Here is a 24,599-nt window from a genome sequence, read left to right as displayed (position 1 = left end):
AGAAGGACAGATAAAACTAAGGGCCATTGGAAGCTGGCTAAAATATAAACATATATGAAGCGGATCTAAATGAAATTGCCAAATAGTGAGAGGCACCTCCCATCATCAAATGAAGCTTCCGGTACCTAGAACGTGTTGTATCTAACCTAGTTGTCGGCTAAAGGAGTCCCGTGGGAAACTCTGGTCAACTGAGCCTTCTGCTAAGACTGTTGGTTGCTCTCTACAAACTAACAGTAAGACCCCAGGTGAAAACAGCACCTACACAACTCATTGAGCATGGACAAACGGAGCTGGTACCTACCTAGAGCCTTCAGCCTATGGACTGATGTTCATGGCACTGGAGGGATTCTGCACGCTACCAAAGGAGAAAGGTAAACACCAACCCGGCTACACACCCTTTGACCTACAATGGTGATCTGCCTGCAAGGTACACAGATGCCATGGTGGCACACAGCGTCTGGGAGTAACCAACCAAGCCCCACCCCACAAAATGGAACCCATATCCAACACTGCTTAGATAGCCAAGAACTGAGACCAAATTAGCCAGGGTCCTTCCTAGGGCGGGAACCGAATACTAGTGTTCTGCTAAAGGAACATAGCAATAAAATTATTCCTAACAGTGTCCTGTTATGGTTAAAGATCAGTGCCTTGTTCATCAGAGAAGCTTCCTCCTGCAGAAGATGGGGTCAAATATAGAAAGCCACAGCCAGGCAATGTATAGATAGCAAGACAGCAGAAAACACTCAGCTCAAATTCGATTGTCCTCACCAAATCCCTCAGGACTCAGGGATCCCTGCAGAAGAGGAGGCAGAAAGAATGTAAGAACGAGAGGGGGTGAAGGACAGCAAGGAAGCAAGGCCCTCTAAACACAGCAGGACCAAAGCATCTATGAACTCAGAGAGACTGGAGCATGTACAGGGGCTGCTCCAGATGGGATCCTAGAGCTGAGAGAAGTGGGTACAGCCGCCATCCCTAACCCACAAGCTAGCTCCAGTTGATAACCACTTGCAATTGAAAAACTAGTTTTCTTAAAAGGCCACAAAATCAGATATGTATAGTTACTGCTGAGGCACTGAGGTGTTCATCACCCTGGATTTCATCTCTCTTTGAGTGTCCTTTCTTTTCCCAATAAACTAACTTTGCTTGTTAACCAACTTGTCCTGAAATTCTTTTCTGCAGCATAAATCAAAATCCCCATGCATACTGCAGAGATACGTATTCAGCCACATTTCTTGAGGCACTATTTGCAATAACCAACTTAGGGACTCAGCCTAGATATCCATCAAGAGAAGAAAAATGAAGTATACAAACAAAACAGCATTTTTGTTCAATTATAAAGAAAATGAGACGTTCAAGAAAATCAACAGAACTGGAGATCATTATATTGAGGAAAATAACCCGGGTTCAGAAAGATAAATATTCACAATCTCTTTCATATGTAGAACCTACATGAGATATGTGTATACATATACATATACAACATGAAGAAGAGGAAGGAGAGAAGAGAGGGAGGGGATTGGAAATGTGAAAGAAAGAGGTGGAAGCCACAGCCTTTCTCTAGTCCTGTAATCAGAAGTGACATATCACTAGCTCTGTCACATCTATTCACTATAAGAAACTGCTAAGCCCAGCCTGAATCCAAGAAGAGGAGGATAATGTTCAGGTGAAGACACTTAGCAGACATCTTTACATGTCTATGTTTAGACGTGTCCATGTTTAGAGCTCATCTTTGATGCTAAAACAAGTGAAGCTTAACACTGATTTACAATTTCCTGGATTTGGAAATTGTAGGATCTGGATGTGCTTGGGACTTCTGCCTCAGTCTGAGCAGGTGCAGGAGTCTATAGTGCTCAATATAAACAGCTCTTCCTGACACACACACACACACACACACACACACACACACACACACCACAAACCATGCACCACAAACCACGCATGCGCATGACTCACATACTTCAGGAAGCTGTGGTAAATGCGTCTTCCTTTACTCTGAGATCTGGAAGTACACCATCATGGCAGATCTAAAGAGATATTGGTGTGACTGGGCTCTAGATCCACTCTCTGAAAAACAGAGTCAGCAGCAGATATTTTCTCCCATCCTTTGGATCCTTCTCCTCCTCCTACTCATGGGTAAGTTCCTATTATAGCCACTACCACTTGCTACTGGCCGTCTCTGATGTTGGTCTTCGGCCCGGAAGATAGATACTTGTGGTAAAAAAATTACCTTCCCTGTGGTAAGTACTCTGCAACTCTATTTTGAGAACTGTGCATGTGTAAGAGTGAGTATGTATGCAGTGTCTGTGTGTGTGTGTGAGGGGGGGGGGAGGGAGAGGGCAAGGGAGAGGGAGAGGGAGAGGGAGAGGGAGAGGGAGAAAGAACATGCACATTGAATCACCATGAGGTAACATTCTAGCCCCAATCCTAAGGAACTCTGGAATCAATGTAAACCACATTCCCTTCACACTCACACTTTCCTGCTAAGAAATGCTGTCTACAGTTTATTTCCTATGTGATGTATATAAATTTACAGAAGGATTAGAGCAAATCCTTCTGATGACAAGCCACCTTGAAGCATCCTGGGGACACAAACACTCGTTCTTTTTTCTACTTCCTGTCTTAATTCTTATACCCCCTGGGCTATAGAAGCTTCTTATGCCCAGGTGGCCCTAGACAATGTGACTCCTCCTCCTCCTTCTTCTCCTCCTCCTCCTCTTCCTCCTCCTCTTCCTTTAGGCTACAGTGACACTTCTTTCTTTAAGATTTATTTATTTATTTTATGCATATGAGTACACCACCATTGCTCTCTTCAGACACACCAGAAGAAGACACTAGACACCATTACAGATGGTTGTGAGCCACTATGTGGTTGCTGGGAATTGAACTCAGGACCTCTGGACCAGCAGTTGTTGCTCTTAACTGCTGAGCCATCTCTCCAGCCCTACAACTACACTTCTGTGTCTTCTTTTTCTCTCCTAAGTTTCCCCCCAAGAATTCTTGGAGTAGCCAGTCTTCAGATCTTGTCTCATTTGATCTAAATTCCCAGGGTGCTCTACAAAGCCTCAGGAGCCCTGGAATCTGGGGATCTAGGCTGGGGTCATCCATCAGATACCACAGAGTCTTCATAGGAAAATGAGTTGTGTTGACCAAACACCTGAGCCCTTAAGAGCTTTGATAACAATATTTATCAGAAATATGGATCTTGCTTAAAACCAAAAAAAAAAAAAAATCAGGAGTGGGCCAATGGTACCATCTCTCCCCAACCCCAAGCTTGACTTGACTAAGCCAAAAACATCTGAGATCCTCTAGATGATGAGGTGGAAGGGAGGCTGATAAAGACATGTTCAGGCTTGAGAACAGTGAGAGCGCCATGCTTAGTGCAGGGGCGTGGGACAGTCTCTGGAAAGAATTGTTATTTCTCTAGACGATTAGTGACAGCCTTCTCCCCTAGATACTGAGCATGTAGGTTCTACAGGGAGTGAGTGACTTTATTCATTCTCTCACTCACATAGCCATCTCTCTGCCCCTCTAGGCATCTTCCTATTCATCTTACTTTTAAAGAGATGGTGTCATTTGTTTTTCTAGCTCTTTACAGTTTGCAACAACCTGCTTTCATTGAAGTTTTATCAGAATATCCCTTGTACATGACATAGTTATGATGAGTTTATCAGTCTTACAGATCAATAAGCTGACTCTCAGAAAACTTCAGAAATTCAACCAGTCATAGCCTGACTAATTTTCCAATTAGAACAGAAATTTAGAAGAAATGTTTTATTGATTACTATAGCTGCTTTCATGGAAGAGAGTTTGGTGAATGATTGGGTGAATGCATGAATGAATGAATGAATGAATGAATGAATGAATGAACGAACGAACGAGCAAATGACTTTGCTAGCCAATAGGCTTAGAAGGAGAATGTCTAATCTCATTCATTTCTCAGCATATAGAATTTGTGATAAATGCATGTTTATGGAGTGACTGAATGAGAGGTGGTTTGAGGAGTTCAGCTGTTCCTTCAAATCCCTCTTCTGTTTTCAAAGGGCTAGGAGCCTCTGGAAAGGAAACACCCCCAACAGTGATATCAGGGGTCCTAGGGGGTTCTGTGACTTTCCTCCTAAACATCTCAAGGGATGCAGAGATTGAGCATGTCATCTGGAATTTCCCCCCAAAGGCTCTTGCTTTAGTATTCTACAAAAAAGATATAATGATTCTGCACAAAGAATACAATGGTCGGCTCAACGTCAGCGAAGATGGCTGCTCCTTGTACATGAGTAACCTAACCAAGAACGATTCAGGATCCTACCAGGCTCAGATAAACCAAAAGAATGTTGTCGCCCCCATAAAGAAAGAGTTCACACTGCACATCTATGGTGAGTCCCAGAGCACTTGGGGGGGATTTCCCACCCCACCCCACCACCAAACCCCTACCCATCTCTAATAACTTTGTCTCTGACCTTCCCAAACCCATGTCTTCCTCACATGCAAAATACATTTGCCCCATTCCATCAGCATCCAAGGTCTTACTTAACCCACTCTAATATCAACTTGAATTCCAAAATACTATCTAACTCAGGCATGAACGAGACTTGAAGTATAATTCATTTTGAAGCCATCCTCCAGTTGTATGAAACCTATGAAACAAGGCAAGGTATCTGCTTCCAGAATACAGTGGTGGGTTTGGGCATACAGCAGACATTGCCATCCTGAAAGACAGAAATTACAAAGGAGTCACAGACTCCGGGCAAACCTAAAACCCAGGGTGACAATTTTCATGCATTTAAGGCTCAGTGCTGTATCTTCTGGGCTCATAATGGTGGCAGCCACGCCTTCCATGTCCCCTGGGATGGCCACTCCATTCTTTGTTCTCTCTCTAATCCCCCCAAAAAGAAAACATCCAATCCTACAGCATACTTGTGTCTTCTGAACTCATAGGTGTAGATTGTTGTCTATGTGCAGGTGAGGGCAGGCGCAAGATAAAGTGAGAGCCTGTGATTGGACAATGGAAAAGGAAGGCGGGCTGAGAGTTTTAGAGAGGAGAGCGATAGGAGAGACGGGGGGGGGGGGGGGAGAAGGAAAAAAGATGGAGGAAAAGAAAGATGATTTAGATTCTGTGTGCCTTTAAATAGCTACAGGTAGCTATGAATATCTTATAAGGGATGGATAATTACAGGACAACTTGTCTTATCTAGGTGGGCAATTTACATCAACATCAATTGGCTCTGAGTTCATTGTGTGGATGTTTTGTGGGGTGAGAATTTGCTGATATAAATCTGACTGATAAATTACAAGCCTCAAGAGATTTGATTTTACCAGGTTACTGTGACCACTAACCACAGGGGGTGGATGGCTAGGAATGTGAACAAAACCTACAACAAAAAAAACCCATGAGATGGGCAGTCACTACATGGAGCTAGCCATGGAGGTGGTGGGATCACTGGGGCCAGAAAGTAGCTGGAGATAGCATGAGATGGTGCCTGTATCACACAACACGTGGTGACAGGGACAGCCCTGCCACTGGTGTCTTCTTCTCGATGGATGACACATACTTACAGCCCTGAAGCTCACTGCACTGTCTTACAGACAGCCGAAAGGCTGATAGCGTTCTTTCTACCCTATTTTTGTTCCTTCCATTTAAGCTTGAGAGTTTAAACAATAGAGTCTATAAATCACACGCACTCTCTCCCCAGCAAACCTTGTGCACACACATGTTCTCCCCAGATGTGCTTGCTTATGTTTTGCAGTATAAATGTTTCTGTATGTGTAGATGTTGTTTGAATGCTCATGTGCATGTGGGTGCCCGTGGAGGACAGAGGAAGGTGTCAAGGCCCCTGGAGCTCGAGTCACAGGGGACCGTGAGCCACCCAATGAGAGCGCTGGGAATCAAACTGTGGTCTTCTGGGAGGGCAGCAGAAAGGGCTCCTTCTCTTCAGCAACTCCTTTATTGGTTTGCTTAAAAATACATTTTGTTACTTAAACATTCCACTTTCTACAAAACAGTAGAACACAACTCAGCAAAGTTCTATCCCACTTTATATAAGCATTCACTTCTCTCCACTTTCTAATAGCATGTCCCTAATTTCTGAAACATTACCGGAAAGACTTAAATGTTCTCATTTCTATCAATATATATATATATTGATATATAATATGTATCAATATATATATATATAAAATATTAGAATTCCAAAAGGCTGTCAGCTTTCTTTCTACCATATATATATATATGTATATATATATATATTAGATTTCCTTACAATGCCCCTGTTTTCTTTCTGAGTCAATATATTTCTTTCTAATATACATATATATTAGATTTCCCTACAGTGTCCCTATTTTCTTTCTGAGTCTTCAGAAACTGCCTTTACCATCATATTTCTACCAAAAGCATCTTGACAGCAACATGGGCTCTTACTAACATACCATTCAAAGTTCTTCCAACCTCAAGCCGGGCGATGGTGACTTACACCTTTAATCCCAGCACTTCTGAGACAGGCAGACTTCTGTGAGGCTAGCCTGGTCTCACCGTTCCGGGACAGCCAGGGCTACAGAGTGAAACTGTCTCAATTTGTTTTCCAGCTTCTATTCACTAGCTACTTCTATAGACACCTTGCATATTTTTAGACATTTGTTACAACACCTCACTTTTGGTACCAAAATCTCTATTGGTTTGCTAAGGTTGCCACACCAAAATATTGTTGGCTAATGGGGCTGGAAAGATGGTTCAGTGGTTAAGAGCACTGGCTGCACATCCAGAGGATCCAGGTTCAACTCCCAGCACCCACGTGGCCATTATCAGGTGTCAGTAACCCCAGTTCCAAAGGGATCTGATGCCCTCTTCTGACCTCCATGTACACTGTATGCATGGAACACACAGAAATGTGTAGCACACAGAAATGTGTGCAGGCAAAATACTCATGCTCATAGATTTTTAAAATATATATTATTGGATGAGTAGACTAAACAATAGAAGTGTGTTTTCTTACAACTTTACAGTCTGATCAAGATACCTGTAGGTTTGGTTTCTTCTGAAGTCTTTGGATTAAAAATGATCATCTTCTCTCTAGGTCCTCAATGCGAGTCTACATAGTTGGTATTCGATTTTTCTTCTTCTTATAAGAATAAAGGATAGAATTTGAGCCTACTCCAACATTTTTACCCCTATCTCCAAACACAAGCCTGTCTCCAAAATCACATTCTGAGAAGTCGGAGGTTAGGGTTGAATATATGAAGTTTTGAGAAAAAGCATTCGTTTCACAATGTCTTCTTTCTACTGACCAGGTAGTTTGACATCTCTGTTGATTTGTAGTGTGTTCTATATCTATTAAGGAAACTTTGTGCAGCTATTAAACTTAGAATAGATTATTAACATGTAGTGATTTTTCATATGTATTGCTAATGGTTATTAAGTTCTAGACAGTATGAATAGTATGATATCACATATGTATATGTAGAAGTATCAGTATGAAACTCTTAATGTAAGTATTATTGTACTACTTAGGGTGAATATGACCAAACTATACAGTACAAAACTCTCAGGTAATTAGTAAAAATATTACTTTAAGAGGAAACTCTTAGTAGTAACTGACTCCAGAAAATTAATGAGGAAGAAGAAATAAGTATTTGGGGTAGTAATGAATACTTTCTAAAATCACATACCCTTTTGCTTCTTTTCAATTTTGTGTATGTAACTAACACCTGTTCAAGAAAAAGTAAACACACGGTTGAATGGAGGAGAGATGGAATAAACAGGAAGGGAAAAGGGCCGAAAGCAGCTGGTCCTAAGTACAGACCAAAACGCAGGGATGACTCAAGTTCTAGATTATTCGGCAATTACTCAGCGTGCAAGGGGGTCGCAAGCAGTGGGGAGGGGAGAGGGAGATGGAAATAGAGAGAGACAGCGAGACAGAGAGAGACACACAGAGAGAGTCATGGTACTATGAACTTTGAGCTGCTGTGATAATGTCATAGAAACACAGTGGAGAGGTGATTGCCCTCGCTTGCAAACACAACATCCTTGGAACAGGGAAAGAACAGGAAATGCTGGCCTTCCTCCGTGTCTGTCTTCTCTAGCATCACCTCCTTCTTCAGGCAGCCTTTTCCTGAGAAGGAAGAAATCTGAGAGTCCTCTTGATGTTGTTGTCCCCCTCAGAGCAGCTACAGGAGCCTCAAGTCGCCGTGAAATCTGTGACCCCATCCGAGCATGATTCCTGCACCGTCACCCTAATCTGCACTGTCAATGGGGCAAAGGACGGTGTCCAGTTCAGCTGGACCCAAAAGGGCACCCATGTTAATACATCCGACGGAAGCCACATCCTCAGGGTTTCCCAGAGCGCCTGTGACCTGGACCTGCCGTATACCTGCACAGCCCGGAATCCAGTCAGCCAAAACAGATCCCAACCTGTCCGCGTCTGGCAGTTCTGCGCAGGCAAGAGACTCCACTCAGATCTTTCAGGGGACACTAGAAACATCCTAATCACCCATGGGGCTTAAAGTTTTAGTGAGACATAGATGGTGGAGAAAGGAGAGCAAGTCACTCGGGGGGCCTCAGAGAGGCTGGCCAGACTTGAAAACCTTGGGCACTGTCGCGTGCCAAGGGAGGAAAAGAAGGTCCCGAGACAAAGGTCCAAACTGAGCTTGAGTGGTAATGTCTTCCAGGAACACCTCAAAAGTGGGGAAGACTGGACAGGCTAAGAGGGGGGTGAAAATAACCAAATAAAACAGGTGGTCTTGGGGTGCCTCATGGTAGGTTTGGGAAGAGGAAAAGGGGGTCCCAGTCTCCTTCAGCGTGACTTGGGTGGGGATGGGGGAATGGGGATGTCAAGGGAGATAGGAACAGAGGCAGAAGCTGCAGTGTCTCATCTCTGACTTCAAATTCAGGAGCCTTCAGAAGAACAGCAGCATCGGGGGAGACTGTGGTGGGGATCCTGGGAGAGCCAGTGACCCTGCCCTTGGTATCTCGGGCCAGTCAGGACGCAAAGAATGTTGTCTGGGTGTTTAACACGTCGGTTATCAGGCAAGAACCGAAAGGAGCAGCAACAGCGGATCCTCACCATAAGCCCAAAGGTTCTGAAGAAAGGAGGGTGAGGATCTCTGACCAGGACCGCTCCCTGAAGATCAGCCAGCTGAAGGAGGAGGACACAGGCTCCTACCGTGCCTATGTGTGCTCGGAGGCCTCCAGAGAACCCAGAGTGAGACACTTCACCCTGCTTGTCTACCGTGAGTACCCCTGGCCAGCTTCCTCTTAGTTTCCCTTCCTGCCAAAATGCTCTAGTAACAGCTAGTCAATTCTCACGGGTGTACCACGGAAGGAAACATTAGAACCATCGGGCAAGCAGACCCTACCCGCCTAGGGGTTCCTTGATCTAGGCTCAGACACCTAACTTTCATCTATCTGCGCACTCACGGTCCAACATCATTTAGTACTAGGCGGGATAATTGGGGGAGGGGGGGAGCAGAGGAAGCTCTTGATCCCTCAAAACACATATGATGCAAGGGGTAGGCCACGCGGGGACCCAGAGTATGAGACACAGAATTTGCATTCTTCCTTCTCAACCTCTGGCTTTACAGGAGTTGTGCTGGATATTTTGTGTCGTTTAAGCCTGCCAAGCTCTCTTCCCTATCTTACATCCTAGGCTACACAGCAGGTTGGAAGTCAGCCTGCACTACGTGAGACCCTGTCTCTAAACAAACAAACAAATGTAAAATAATTTTGTTTAAGTGACCAAAAATGAATGTGGCATTTAAGTATTAATTTTTTCTTTTTAAAATTCTTGGTAAAGTCTAAGACATTGTGTTCAGAAGAGCTGAACTTCTATTGATTAACTGGTAAACTTTTCACTACAAGACAGCGTTTGGATCAAGTAATTTGTTTCATATTTCCCTCGTTCACACCTGAGTATCAAGGTCCACAGAGGTAAGGGATGCTCATGGCATTTTGTTGGTGAGGAAAAGACCTCCACGGGGTGTATGACTCCACACATTCTTCACAGTTGTATTCTTTCTTTTTCACTTTTCTTTTTAATTGTGTGTGAGCGTGTATGTGTGTGTGCATACATGTATGCATGTGTGCATGCATGTATGTATGCATGCATGTGTGTGTGCATATGTATGCATTGTGCGTGCATGTGTGCATGCATGTGTGTGTGTGTGTGTGTGTGTGTGTATAGAGAGAATAGTGTTTAGGGATTGGGTTTTTTCATTCTACTATGTAGGTCTTGGGACACAAACTCAGGCTATCAGCCTTGGCAGCCAACCAGTTCACTGACAGGTCTAGTTCCACACTGGCTCTGCCTTTCCCCCACAGAGAGACTGAAGAAGCCCAAGGTCACCCAGAGTCCTGTGCACATGAAGAATGGCATCTGCGAGGTTGTCCTGACCTGCTCAGTGGAAGGTGGAGGAAACAATGTGACGTACACATGGATGACTCTACAAAAGGAAGCTGTTATGTCCCAAGGGAAGTCACACCTTAATGTGTCCTGGAAAAGTGGTGAACACATGCCCAGCTTCACATGCACAGCCCGTAACCCTGTCAGCAGCAGCTCCAGCCAGTTCTCTTCTGGGACCATCTGTTCAGGTCTCTCTCTCTCTCTCTCTCTCTCTCTCTCTCTCTCTCTCTCTCTCTCTCTCTCTCTCCCTGCACCCAGGCTGCAGAAGCTGAAACTCTGATGTCCAGTGTTTGTGTTCTAAGCTACCTATGAAAGTCAGTGAGGGACTACAAGACAGAATCCTTTAGAGCATCATTTTGGGGCAATGGGATCCAGATAAGTAATTCTAAGGTTCTGACAGCTGAGTTATTAAAAGCAAAAAGAGATAGATGTGTTAGTAACTTCCTGTATCCAAATACTTCAGAGGCTGAGGCAGAAGAACTAAAATTTGAAGTCAGCCTGAGCTACAAAGTTAGAATTTGTCACCAAAAAAAATTAATTAATTAATTAATTTAAAAAGTCATAGATTTGATTCAGTTGGTAAAGCACTTCCCAGTATGGGTGAGATTCTGGCTGTAATCCATAGCATTGCAAAAACTGAATCTAGACAAGTCTATAATAACTGTAATCCCAGAACCTGAGAGAGAGTTGCAGAAAGATCAAGGAGTTTGAGTACATCCTTGGCTACATAGAGAGTTTGATACCAGCCTAGGCTAACAAGGGATCCTGTCCAAAGAAGTTCAAAAAGAGGAAGTGATGCAGCAAAATAATTATTTTTTGTAATATATTTTATTTAATCTAAGAGATCCAAAATATCAGTAGTTCAAATGAATTTTGTATAAAATGTTTATTAACTTTTTAAAGGTCGACATGTGCTTTACACTTATGCCATGTCTCAATTCAGATACTAAATTTTTATTAAAAGTTATTTTCTTATTTGGATTCCGTAAAACAGCTCAAAAAATAAATGTATATAACCAAGTCTTTTTCTCCAATGTTTCAGGAAGGAACTGAATGGCCCACCATTTACCACTCAAATTTAATAAAAATAAGCACTTAGCTTCTACGCTGTGCCAGCTGTCTGTCCAAAGCGATGGTCTACTGGACAGTACAGAATTCAAAGTTTGTAGAGTAGAGTTGCGGAAGCGTGTGGAGAGGAATGCCAACTGAGGAAGAACATGGGCTGAGTGTGTGGATCTAAAGGGGAAAGCTTTTCTGTTTTGTCTTGCTTTGCTTGTTTTGGTTTTTGAAACTGAGTATAGCCTTAGCTAGCCTGGGGCTCTGTCCACCCTCAGGCTAGCCTCAAACTCACAGATATTCATCTGTCTCTGCCTAGTGCTGGGAGTAAAGGTGTTTGCCACCATGCCTAGCTCTGGTGATTCCTAATGGATGTTAGCCACTTCTCTAGAGCTCTGGGCATTCTTGCACAATTAATTTTCACAGCAGTCCTACACAAGGAATGCTTTTACCGCTTTCTCCATTCTATAAAGATACTGACGTACAGGGGACTTATGGAGGTCACAGCAAAAGCAGTGTTTGTGCCTCAAGAATGGCACTCTGCCCCTCCCCAGCAGAAATGCAAGAGAAAGGTAAAGTCTATCTGGGATGCAGTGTCGCTGAGTCTGGAAGATGGCTCTAGAGCCTGGCTTTGTAGGAATCGGAACCCTTTCTTCCATGGATTTATAATTTCTGTGTCACTTACAGAAGGCATTGTGCAGTGGTCAAGCCTGCTTTGAGCCTGATAGGTCTTATCCAAATCTCTTGTTAAAACCCTGAGTCTGGGTGAGCCACGAATCTCTCTGTGGGGTCTGTGTCTGCCTGAGACTCCAGTCACCTCTTGCCTAGGAGGCTTGCTGGGAAATGGCTATAGAATGAATAAATGAAGGTATGTATTTTAGGTTGTCACGGGATCTTGAGAGCCGATTAGGATGGTCCCTGTGTTCCGTCAGTCATTCGCTCTGATTTCTCTGTCAGTATTTGCATTAATGTCCTCATTTTTCTCTTCAAGGCCCTGAGAGAAACAAGAGGCTTTGGTCTGGCTCCTGCTCCTCCTGGTTGTGTTCTTGGGGGTGCTCGTTGGCAGTTACTTCATTTTGAAGAAAAAGAAGCAGTGTAAATGTGCTAACTTCACTTTTCCCACCCTTAGGAGCCTCTTTGTTTGGAACCTGGAAGGTTCCTCAACCTTCCCCTAAACCCCTGCTCCCTCTCTCTGTAGACCTCGTGTCTTCTCAGAGTGATAAAGAGACTAGGTATGAGTTGAGGGTCTTTAGTTAAAAATGATTGTAGCCAGCCAGGCAATGGCGGCGCACGCCTGTAATCCCAGCACTCTGAGAGGCAGAGGCAGGCAGATTTCTGAGTTCAAAGCCAGCCTGGTCTACAGAGTGAGTTCCAGGACAGTCAGGGCTATACAGAGAAACCCTGTCTCAAAAAAAAAATTATAGCCCCAATTGAAATTAGCTCAGATTTTGTAGTTTTTACATACACCATGTGTGCACTTAGTGCCCTGGCAGTGGAGTTACAGACAGTATATAGGTGCTGGGAACCAAACCCAGATCCTTGAAGAGTAGCCAGTCCTCTTAACCACTGAGCCATCTCTCCGGCCCTAGCTTAGGCTATGTAGAGTGTGGAGGAAGAGCAGGGACATGACTTACTATGTCAAGACTCAGTGGCCTTAATGGACAAGCGTCAACAGGGGCCTGGAAAGCACCAGATCTCCCCTTATCTTATCTGTGTGGTTCTCTGCGAGCCTGCTTGACTCTCCCGTGGCAATATAGCTGAGGGTCAAGGGCAGGGGTGGACCCCAGAACAGCAACTTGTAGCTTCCAAAGTACACACACTAATGGCTCTCTAAAAGCTGGAGAAGGAGGCTGCTCCCCTTTAACATCAACATGAAAACTGTAAGAAATCTCTGGATACCCAGGTAGAAGTCATGTGGTGGCTGCTGTCCCAGTCACTGCAGACAAGGACATAGGTGTTCATAATGGATATCTCCCTCTATAATCTTAAGCAGGCAGGCTAAAAGACACATGACCCTGGAAGAATCACTTCTAGAAGAGTTAGAATTCTCTCTTGCAGGGAGATGCGGGGAAGTCCCACAGCATCCTTTGCAGATGAAGATGACCCTGGGCTCTGGACGCTGCTTCCCTTGGCCCCCTGCCTACCTTAGGGTCCCGCCTTCTCCACAGTCTCCTCCCTAACTCTGTCTTCAGAAGTTTCTCCCCCTTAGCAAATCTCACAAAATCAAGACATCTCCCTACTCTCAGTCTTGGTGACTTCTTCTACTTGGTTTCTCAGGTCCATCTTTGGCCACCAGGTACAGCCAGGCCGAGGTCCCAGCTGAAATACCAGGTAATATCATCGGTGACTCAGAATATGGGTCTCCTGTGCCAGATATAAGACCCAAAGCCTAGCTACTCAAAGTGTAGTCAGCAGAACAGCCATGTAGATTACTTAAGAGCTTGTTAAAAGAGCAGAATCTTGATCACCATCGCTGGAATACTGAATCCAAAGCTGCCGTTAGGGGGCCCACATGCTTGCTAAAGTTTGAAAATGCAGTATGCTAAAAGAAAGTGGTTTGGGAACAAAAGTTCCAGGAAGATGGATCCCTTAGAATTAATTACTGGAACTAGGAGGGGTGGTTCTGACTACTGGAGTCTCCTGGGTGCTTTGGATATTGACTGTTACCACTTGAATGTGACCTACCATGAGGATTGAGTTATTTCCTTAATTTTGTGAATACAGAAGCAAAGTCCAAGTGAAATAGTAAAGCTGTGGCAGGAGCAAAATCAGAAGCTAATTAAAAATGAGACTCAAGTCTCCTCTTACTCAAGAACAGTATTTCTCAACCCATAGATCATTATGACTCATAACCATAGCAAAATTACAGTTACCAAGTAGCAATGAAAGTATTTTATGGTTTTGGGGGTCACCACAACATGAGGAACTGTATTAAACGGTCACAGCCTCCAGAAGGTTGAGAACCAGTGCTCTAGGGCATCCTCAGTGTGTTTGCAATACAACCTAAGCTAAGGGGTGTGTTCTTGAAACAAACTCTTATTCAATGTTCAATTGCACAAAGCATATAAAAGCAAGCCTGTTCCGGAGGGTGTTGGGGTGCAGAGCTGAGATACTTGCTTTTACTTCCTCATGCCCACGCCGTGACACTCTAAATTACCACCTTGAACCACAGAGCTCTGGTATGCTAAAGAGCTCCTTATTCTGTCTCCTCAACCCACACCATGCTCCTAAAAACTCTCTGTCATATCTCATGGAGGAGATCAACCAAGAAGACAGGGTCAGAGGAAGGCCTGGGACTGAAGTCACTGCACATTGTAGAGTTTCTGAGAGAGAAATGCAAACCCCCCCACCTCAAAAAAATGGGAATGGAAAAAAAACTATCAGTGACTCCTCATGGCTTTGCTGTGTTCTAAAGTCAACACACCATAGCTGTCAGATGTATGGACTCAGGTCAGGCAATCCTGTTTAGACCCTACCAATGATAGCATCTTGAGTAACACAAGTTCTAACTTTCATTTTCCTTGTTTGGAAAAATGGGGATGCTTCATTTTCTGTGAGGAGCAAAGTGGAATGTTGTCCACAGTGGTCACTCAGTGGCCATCTTTACTGTTGTCCACTATCAGACCAACTCATACAAAGCCAGAGAAAGCACCAGGTAGTGGCAAGAACACCGGGACCAGGCCACTGCATTCAAATCTTGACTCTACCCTGTAGATAGGGACACACTTAACCTTTTATATAATACAGCTTCCTCATTTCTGTGCTTCATGGTGTCATAGCAGATTAAAGACGCTTGGAGCATTGTCTGACACATCAGATACTTAGTGACTGGTTGGCATGTTTATTCTACATTTGGGTCAAATGAGCTACTTTATATACCCCGACGCAAGATTGGTACCCACTTAGTATGCCATGTAAGTTCTTTGAGACTGGCACCTGTACTAACTGCACTACACCCAAGCCATTACACTTGTTCAGTATTATGAATGGATCCCTTTCTCAAGGTTGTGGACTCCATGTTTCAACACTGCCTTAATTGTGCTGCTGCCCACACAAGATACACCCTATCACTCATCAACGTTGCCTTTACTTTAAAGCCCACCTCACTTCTGCCGCATTCAAGGTCTTCCTTGCTCTAACGAGAAGCATGACCTCCCACCTCTGCATACTCCTTACACCATCCACGTGATACCTATCAGAGACCACCTGATATTAATAAGTGATAAATACTCTTGTACGTGACTCCTCTTCCCCAGTTAGACAGTGAACTCCAGGACCAGATCTAATTTATCATCATTTTTCCCCAGAATACCTGCCCGTGTTCTTGGCAAGGTTTATCCAGTTTGTTAGTTCTATTCACTTAAGGTTGCTGGGAAGACTATAATATATTATATGTAGTGAACATGTGTGTGTCAGATGAATAAATTATTTGGAGTTTGAAAAGGAGGAAGGAAAGACATAAAGGAACTCCCTAATGGAAAACAGATGAAAATCCCGCCCCCCCCCAGCCTTGTGATCTGATCTAGGATAGAAGTCAGAGTGAGCTGGGTCTTTGTAGCAGATCAAGAAAGATGTGGGAGTTGACACACTTTTGTTAACCCTGCACATTGTATTCTAGAAACCCCAACTGGCCATGTACAATTTTCTGTGCTCTCCCAACGGTATGAGAAACTAGACATGCCCGCTAAGACGACCAGGCATCAGCCTACACCCACCTCAGACACCAGCTCTGAGAGCAGTGCAACAACAGAAGAGGATGACAAAAAGACCAGAATGCACAGCTCTGCTAATGGTAGAAATCAGGTGTATGACTTGGTCACCCAAGAGGTCACTGGACATGACTTGGCCTATGAGGGGCAAGCAGTCACTTCAGCTGATAAAGGGGCTGAGTCTACGGATGAAGAGGACATGGCATACACAGTAGTGTCTGTGAATGTGCAGGTGAGCACTTCTGACTAGCACATCTTCATCCTCCTTCTACGTCTAGGACTCTGATGGCCAGGGGAAGTTCTTCAAACCGGGGGTCTGTCTGAGGATAGGTCAAGGACCATACAGACTGATGCTTAGTTCAGCCATGATTACCAAACCTTGAGATCCTTTGACGTGGAAAAACTCACTCTTGGCCCATCACTATTGGGAGCAATAGAGTCAGAGGCACTGTCCCAGCACAAAAGCAGTTCCCAATTTCTGAGACCAGAACACAGTGGGTGTTCTCTGGCCTCAACAGCTATGGGTTAAATAGGAAAGAGGAAGCTGTCACTCAACTGGCAATGCTAATCTGATACTCACCTGCTACAGGGAGAAACCCCACTTCCTCAGAAGAAAGAAGACTCAAATACAATCTACTGCTCTGTACAGAAGCCTAAAATGGTGAGAACAATTTTCTTTTTCCCAAGACCCATCAAGTAAGAGGTTTTAACTGAAATTTCCAGATTACTGTAGCTGAGGAACTCAAATCTAGTAAGTATGTATAGATCTGACACATTCTATGGTCAACAGAGGTATCTGGTGCACACCTGTGTGACAGAAGACTGAATATTTAATAATTGATTTAATATCTGATGTTGATTATCCTCAACATCAACCATAAACCTGTAGGGCTATTTTATATAATGTGTGCACACATATAAGCAGTATATCCTACTTGTATTTCACACAGGTACAAACACACACACACACACAGAGAGAGAGGGGGGGGGAGAGGATCTAAGACCTCGATCCACCAAAATGGTAATTTACAATTGAATATTAGTCAACAGCTTAATGCAAAGAAAATGTGCCATTAATTATAATATGTTGGTGTCTTGAAGTTTTGAACAGTTCAGCTAATGGTAGAATTTACCATTATATAATAATGGCTACAATAACTACCACATAAAATCTCACAGTTTATAAGATTTTGACAAACATGTTCCCTACATACTTGTAGCAATCTCTGGAAATGTGTTGTCTTCACATTTGAAAGCTGAAGACGCTAACTCAGAAAAATTAATTTTGCCTCCTGTCATGTTCATAGTCATTCAAAGTTCTAGTACTGCAAACCACGAGCACTTACATTTCTTAAAAGTTTCTGTGCAAGTATATATAATATGCTGAGCGTATTCTTCTCAGTACCCAAGACCTTACCATCAGTTTCAACCAGGAATTTCTCAAACCTATATTAATCATTTTCTAACATACATCTCCAGTCAGTGACACCTAACCTCCCCCTGCCCCACCATCACTTTCTCTGTAGAGTATTTGCTATATATTCTCCAGAACTGAGGTCTAATTGGAGCCTAACCTCTTTCATCTAAATTATTATATCCATGTTTGCCTCTTTCCTCTAGTCTCAGGCAGAGACTGGGATCACTCAGTGGTAGCCTGTGAAATGGAAAGGCTTTTTATTGTCATTTTTAAATTTGTAGATTTGCTTCACCTAACAACCTAGTACACCCCTGCGGAGAGTCCAGCACATGGTCCTTAGCACTAGAAGTCTTTGCATAAATTATAAGGTGGATGAGCCTTGTCCTGGCCTTACATCTTGCCAGCACCGACTGAGGAGAGTACTTACTCTTTTTTTTTTAAACATTTTTTTTTAATTTATTGAAAAGGGAAGTAAAGGGAAGTAAAAACACTTTATGATAAAATTAAAGATTTACATGGAAAGTATTTCAGGTAAACGTTAAAATTGACAATTTTCATGGAAAATTAAGGAGTAAAGTGGTAGACATGTATAAAATTGCTAAATGAATTGAAATATGGGATAGAAATATTTTATGATAGAATTGAAGATTTAGGTGGAAAATATTTCTGATAAAATTGTAGAAAATATGTTAGAATTGAAGATTATCATGGAAAATTTTATATAGATATAATAATGGTAGGCATAAAAGTATTCCTAAATTGATTAAAAGTGGAATTATAAACATTTCTGAAAAACTTGAAAATTTACATGGAAAATATTTCTGATAAAGTTGTAGAAATATATAAAAAACATGTTAAAATTAAAAGATTATCATGGAAATTATATAGATAAAATGATAGGCATAAAGATAACTCTAAGTTGATTGAAGATGGAATTATAAACATTTTCAGATAACATTGAAGATTTACATGGAAAATATTTCTGGTAAAATTCAAGAAATAAATAGACAAACACGTTAAAATTGACTATTTCATGAAAATTTTTACATAAAAAAATGGTTGATGTAAAAACTCTTTCTAGATTAATTGAAGTTGGAATTAGAAACATTTGTGATAAAATCAAAGATTTACATTGGAAACATTTCTGATAAACTGTAGGAAGTATATAGAAAGACATTAAAATTGAAGATTATGATGAAAAATAATGCAGATAAAATGGTAGACATAAAAGGAATTACTAAATTAATTAAAAGGGAAATTACAAACATTTTTTGATAAAATTGGAGATTTACATGAGAAATATTTCTGTTAGTCTATGTCTTTTTATTGGGGAGTTGAGTCCATTGTTGTTAAGAGATATTAAGGAATAGTGACTGTTGCTTTCTGTTATTTTTGATGTTATTTTTATGTTTGTGTGGGTATCTTTTTTGGGGTTTGTTGGAAGATTACTTTCTTGATTTTTCTAGGGTGTAGTTTCCCTCCTTGTGCTGGCATTTTCCATCAATTATCCTTTGTAGGGCTTAATTCGTGGACAGATATTGCAAATTTGCAAATTTGGTTTTATCATGGAATATCTTGGTTTCTCCATCTATGATGATTGAGAGTTTTGCTAGAAATAGTAGTCTGGGCTTGCATTTGTGTTCTCTTAGGGTCTGTATGAGGTCTGCCCAGGATGCTTTCATCATCTCTGGTGAGAAGTCTGGTGTGATTCTGATAGGTCTGCCTTTATAAGTTACTTACCCTTTTTCCCTTACTGCTTTTAATATTATGTTTTTGTTTAATGAATTTGGTGTTTTGATTATTATGTGCTGGGAGGACTTTCTGTTCTGGTCCAGTCTGTTTGAAGTTCTGAAGGCTTCTTGTATGTTCATGGGAATCTCTTTTTCTAGGTTAGTGAAGTTTTCTTTTACAATTTTTTAAGATATTTACTGGGCCTTTAAGATGTAAATCCTCGCTCTCGTCTATACCTATAATCCTTAGGTTTGGTCTTCTTGTTGTGTCCTGGAGTTCCTGGATGTTTTGAGTTACCAGCTTTATGCATTTTGCATTTTCTTTGATGGTTAATTCAATGTTTTCTATGGTATCTTGAGCACCTGAGGTTCTTTCTTCTATCTCTTGTATTCTGTTGTTGATTCTTACATCTATGACTCCTGGATTCTTTCCAAGGTTTTCAATCTCCAGAGATGTCTCACTTTGTGATTTCTTTATTGTTTCTACTTCCACTTTTAGACCCTATATGGTTTTGTTCAGTTCCTTCACTTGATTGTATTTTCCTGTAATTCTTTAAGGGATTTTTGTGTTTCTTCTTTAAGGGCTTCTGCATGTTGACCCATAATCTCCTGTATTTCTTTAAGGGATTTTTGTGCTTCCTCTTTAAGGCCTTTTACCTGTTGACTGATGTTCTCCTGTATTTCTTTAAGGGAGTTATTTAAGACTTTCTTGAAGCCCTCTATCAGCATCATGAGATATGATTTTAAATCCAACTCTTGCTTTTCCAGTGTGTTGGGGTATCCAGGGCTTGCTGTGGTGGGAGAACTGGGTTCTGATGTTGCTATGTGGCCATGGTTTCTGTTGGTAGGGTTCTTGTGCTTGCCTTTCGCCATCTGGTGCTAGTTGGTATTGTTGTCTCTGTCTGGAGTTTGTTCCTCCTGTGGGCCTGTAAGCCTGTGTCCTTACTCCTCTGAGCTCAGAAGTAAAAGCACTGCTGGGAGATCACTCTCTCCTGGCAGGCTATGCACAGAAGAATATGGAGTTTCCCAGTTCCCCAGTGTAAATGGCGGTGGACAGGAAGACTTCGGTCCCAGCTGCTCCACTGATCTTAGGCCCTGTGTGCTCCTAGCTGGTTCCCCCTCCAGAAAGAAAGTGGAGATCTCACCTCTGTGCTCAAAAGTGAAAGCCTGCTGGGAGATCACTCCCTCCTAGTGGGCTTTGCACAGAAGGCTGTGGAGTCTCCCTGCTCCCTGGTGCAAATGGCGGCGGAAAGACTTCCATCCCTTCACACCGCTTTGGATGCTCTTGGCAGAAAGCTGTTCCACTGTTCACAGAAGGCTCCATTAACCTTACTCTTGCATGTTCTTTTTGACTCTTCCAGACAGTGCAAACACCACAGCAAGATACTGAGTCTCCTGAAAACCCTACCTATGAAAACTTCACCTAACGTGAAAAGCTGAAAAGCGGCTGCTACTTCTGGGGGCAAGGATTTGAAGAAAAACAAACATCATAAATCCTGTTGTTTCTGTAGAAAGGACACATGGGAGTTTCCTACCATGGCTTAGACTTGCCTGAATTTGATGCCTTCCTCTTCTTGTCATCCTCCTTACCCCATGAGCCCGTTTACAGGTCAGGCAGAGTTTCCTTGGAGCCTACAGGCTTTGAACACCCTGGCTTTATCTGTCTCTGTTCATCCTTTACAGTTCCTCCTCTGAACTACTAAAACTCTTCAGAGAGTGTTCTCCTGCACACCGCTTTGGATGCTCTTGGCTTCTGTTCCCTGTGTTGCATACATTAGATTACCTATTAATTCAAGCAGAGCTTTATTCTCAATGAGAGCTTATGTATGTATGACCAGTGTGTGGTTTGAATATGTATGCCCCCTCATAGGCTTATTTACTTGAATGCTTAGTCATAAGAAGGGGGAGAAACGGCTTGAGAAGATTAGGAGTGGGCGTGGCCTTGTTGGAATAGGTGTAGCCTTGTTGGGAGAGTATGTTACTGGAGGCGGAGCTTGGGCATTCCAAAAAGCCCAGTGTCTCTCTCTTCCTGCTACCTGCACATCTGGATGGAGAACTCTCAGCTCCTTCCCCAGCACCATGTCTGCTTACATACTACCATGATGTGATGAGCTAAAGCTCTAAAACTGTGAGCCAGCCCAATTAAATGTCTTCTCTCATAAGAGTTGCCTTGGTCATGGGGTCTCATCATAGCAATAAAACACTAATTAAGACAGAAGATGGGCATTATTGCTGTGACAGGCCTGAACATGCTATTTGTTGGAGTGATATGGAAGACTTTGGGACTTTGTACAGGCAAAAGTGCCAGAGTGAGTTGGTAGTCACTCTGAGAAGGGGGAGGGGAATTGGGGAAGGGATGGGAGAATGGGACTGGGAGGAGGAGGAGCCTGTGGTCAATATATAAAGTGAATAAATAAATGGAGGAAAATTTAAAAAAGAAGTAAGTTCATATACTTGAATGCTTTGTTATCAGGCAGTGGCACTACTTGAGAAGGCCTTGTTGGAAGTGTGTCACTGGGGATGGGCTTAAAGTTTCAAAGGCTGTGTTGTGGCATGTACTTTGTATATTAAAACTGTTGGAAAACAGTGGGCCAGAGCTGTAGGGAAAGCAGGTGGGCCCACACATAGCTGTGTTGGGTTGGCGGGTTCCCATGTATCTGCAGAGGGAAGCTACCCAGGTACAACTACCGTGGCACACTCCAATCTGGGGAGTGCTGCAGGTCTGCATGGCCAGAAAACAGGCAGGCAGGGATGGCGGCCACCTGGTGTGTCTGAGGAGGGAAGCCTGCCCAGCTAGTGGGGAGGAGGTCTTTGCTCAGAAGTGCTGTTCTGGCATGGTGCCTTGCACACTGTGGAGGAAGTCTGTCTGGGAAGAGTCTTGGTCCTTTCTGGCAGCTGGAGATGCTGAGGCATATTTCACTGCTCCTACACTGCGGGTTTTGATAAGAAGAGACAGTCCATAGTTTCAAAGCTTTATTATAGAGAAGTAGAAAAAGAAAAAGAGAGAAGTAAAGAGAGAAAGAAAAGATAGAGGGAGAAGAACTGGCCATGACCACATGGAAAGAGAGAAGAATGGAGAGAGAGGGGGAACAGGGGATCAAGAACATAAGGACAAGAAGGAAAAGCAAGAGAGCTGGGAGGGGCCAAGAAGCCCCTTTTATAGTGGACTGGGTTACCTGACTATTGCCAGGTATCTGTGGGACAGGGAAAACCTGGCTATGGCCAGGTGACTGTAGGGGTGGAGTCCAGCAGGAACACCAGGGGCCTGGCCCTACGTGACTGATGGCCACAGGATTATATCCAACACACCACTGTATCGTATGTCTTCATCTTCCTTACATCTTTCTTCCTGCTGCTCATAAATCAAGATGTAGAACTCTCGGCTGCTTCTGTACCGCATCTGCCTGGGTGCCGCCATGCTCCCCACCATGACGATAATGGATGAAAACGTAAGCAAATCCCTGTTAAATGCTTTCTCTCATAGGAGTTGCCATGTCATGGGGTCTCTTCCCATAAATGCAACACTGACCAGATGACAGTCAGGCTGTCAGCTCATTGACAGTATCACTGTCTTTGTGTAGTGTCACAGCAAACGCTCAGCAATCAGATATGCAATTATGATAGTGTTGTATACAGAACAGCCCAGAAGAGGGCATTCCTAAAAGACTACTTGCACAGGGTTTCTTCTGGTCAAATGATATTGAAGGAGACTAGGACTGACCATCCTTTATGCCCTTTTCTAAACAGTCCCTTCTCCCCAATGTATTTTCACACATGAGCACACAGGTCTATGTGAAACAATGCTCACTCTAGTATTACTTAAAAAGGAGAGTGGAAAATAACCTGATTAAAAACATGCTTTGGGGGCAGAGGGAGTGACTCCCCACCGCCATCTTCACTGCCTGCTAGGGCAGAAAGGCAGCATCAGGTACCAACATATACAGAGTTTAAGATCTCTAGGGGCACAAACTGCAAGGGGTCTGCCTGCGCCCAGGACTTGAGCACATAGGCGGTTCATCTGCCAGCCGGCCTGTCGTGGGGCCTGTGTCCTACTTGGGGATCAGCAGAGGGAGTGACTCCCCACCGCCATCTTCACTCCATGACAGAGCAGTCAGGGAGCACCTGGTTCACTGAGACAATCCAAGTATAACATTGCTTGGGGCAAGACTCAGCAGGGCTCCAATGGCACAAAAGAGGAAAGCAGCACATCAGCAATCTGTGCCAGGGGAAACCCAGTCATCCAGTGTCCCTGAAATAGCCTTACAGGTCCACAGGAGGTTGAAGCACCAGCCAGTGACAATAAGACCAACTAACACCAGTGAGAACTAGATGGCTAAAGGCCAAAGGCAAATGTAGGAACATTACTAACAGAAACCAAGGCATTATGGCAGCATCTGAACCCAATACTCTAACAACAGCAAGTCCTGGATACCCCAACACACCAGAAAAACAAAAGTTGGATTTAAAATCACTGGTCATGATGCTGTTAGAGGAACACAAGAAGGACATAAATAAATCTCTTAAAGAAATTCAGGAGAAAAATGATCAAAAGTTAGAAGCCCTTACAAGGGAAACACAAAAATCACTTAAAGCAATTCAGAAGAATATAGGTCAAATTATAGAAGCCAATAAAGAGGAAATGCAAAAATCACTTAAAGAAACACAAGAGAACGTTGGTCAACAGGCAGAAGCCATGAAAGAGGAAACACAAAAATCTCTTAAAGAATTACAGGAAAACACAAACAAGCAAGTGAAGAAAGTAAGCAAAAACATTCAGGATCTAAAAACAGAAGTAGAAACAACTAAGAAATCGCAAAGGGAGACAACTTTGGAGATAGAAAACCTTGGGAAGAAATCAGGGGTCATAGATGCAAATATCAACAACAGAATGCAGGAGATAGAAAAAAATCTCAGATGCCGAAGATACCATAGAAACCATAGACTCAACAGTCAAAGAAAATGCAAAATGCAAAAAGTTTGTAACCCAAAACATCCAGGAAATTCAGGAAACAATGAGAAAGCCAAACCTAAGGATTATAGGCATTGATGATAGTAGAGATTTACAACTTAAAGGGCCAGAAAATATCTTCAACAAAATTAGGAAAGAAAACTTCCCTAACTTAAAGAGATGCCCATGAATATACAAGAAGCCTACGGAACTCCAAACAGACTGGATTAGAACAGAAATACCTCCCGTCACATAATAATCAAAACCCCAAATGTACTAAAGAAAGAAAGAATACTAAAGGCAGTAAGAGAAAAAGGGCAAGTAATATATAAAGGAAGACCTATCAGAATTACA

The 24,599-nt window shown here is 42.9% G+C and overlaps 2 protein-coding genes across 2 annotated transcripts in view; one reads left to right on the top strand and one right to left on the bottom strand.

The window, feature by feature from the left end:
- Positions 1 to 24,599, bottom strand: part of Cd244 (CD244 molecule) — a 65,204-nt gene that overhangs the window by 8,315 nt on the left and 32,290 nt on the right. The window lies entirely within an intron of this gene.
- Ly9 (lymphocyte antigen 9) lies at positions 1,940 to 21,515 on the top strand. The gene is given in 11 exon segments (XM_052200085.1): positions 1,940 to 2,133; positions 4,041 to 4,370; positions 8,150 to 8,425; positions 8,878 to 9,216; positions 10,304 to 10,573; positions 12,433 to 12,458; positions 12,461 to 12,536; positions 13,719 to 13,772; positions 16,060 to 16,382; positions 16,740 to 16,811; positions 20,659 to 21,515. Coding segments are annotated over 11 exon segments (1,950 nt in total). The 5' UTR covers positions 1,940 to 2,015; the 3' UTR covers positions 20,725 to 21,515.

The sequence above is a fragment of the Apodemus sylvaticus genome, chromosome 12 (assembly GCF_947179515.1).
Source record: "Apodemus sylvaticus chromosome 12, mApoSyl1.1, whole genome shotgun sequence".
NCBI classification, from domain to species: Eukaryota; Metazoa; Chordata; class Mammalia; order Rodentia; family Muridae; genus Apodemus; species Apodemus sylvaticus.
Note: the sequence above shows the minus strand (reverse complement) of the source record. Positions and strands in the feature narration are given on the sequence as shown.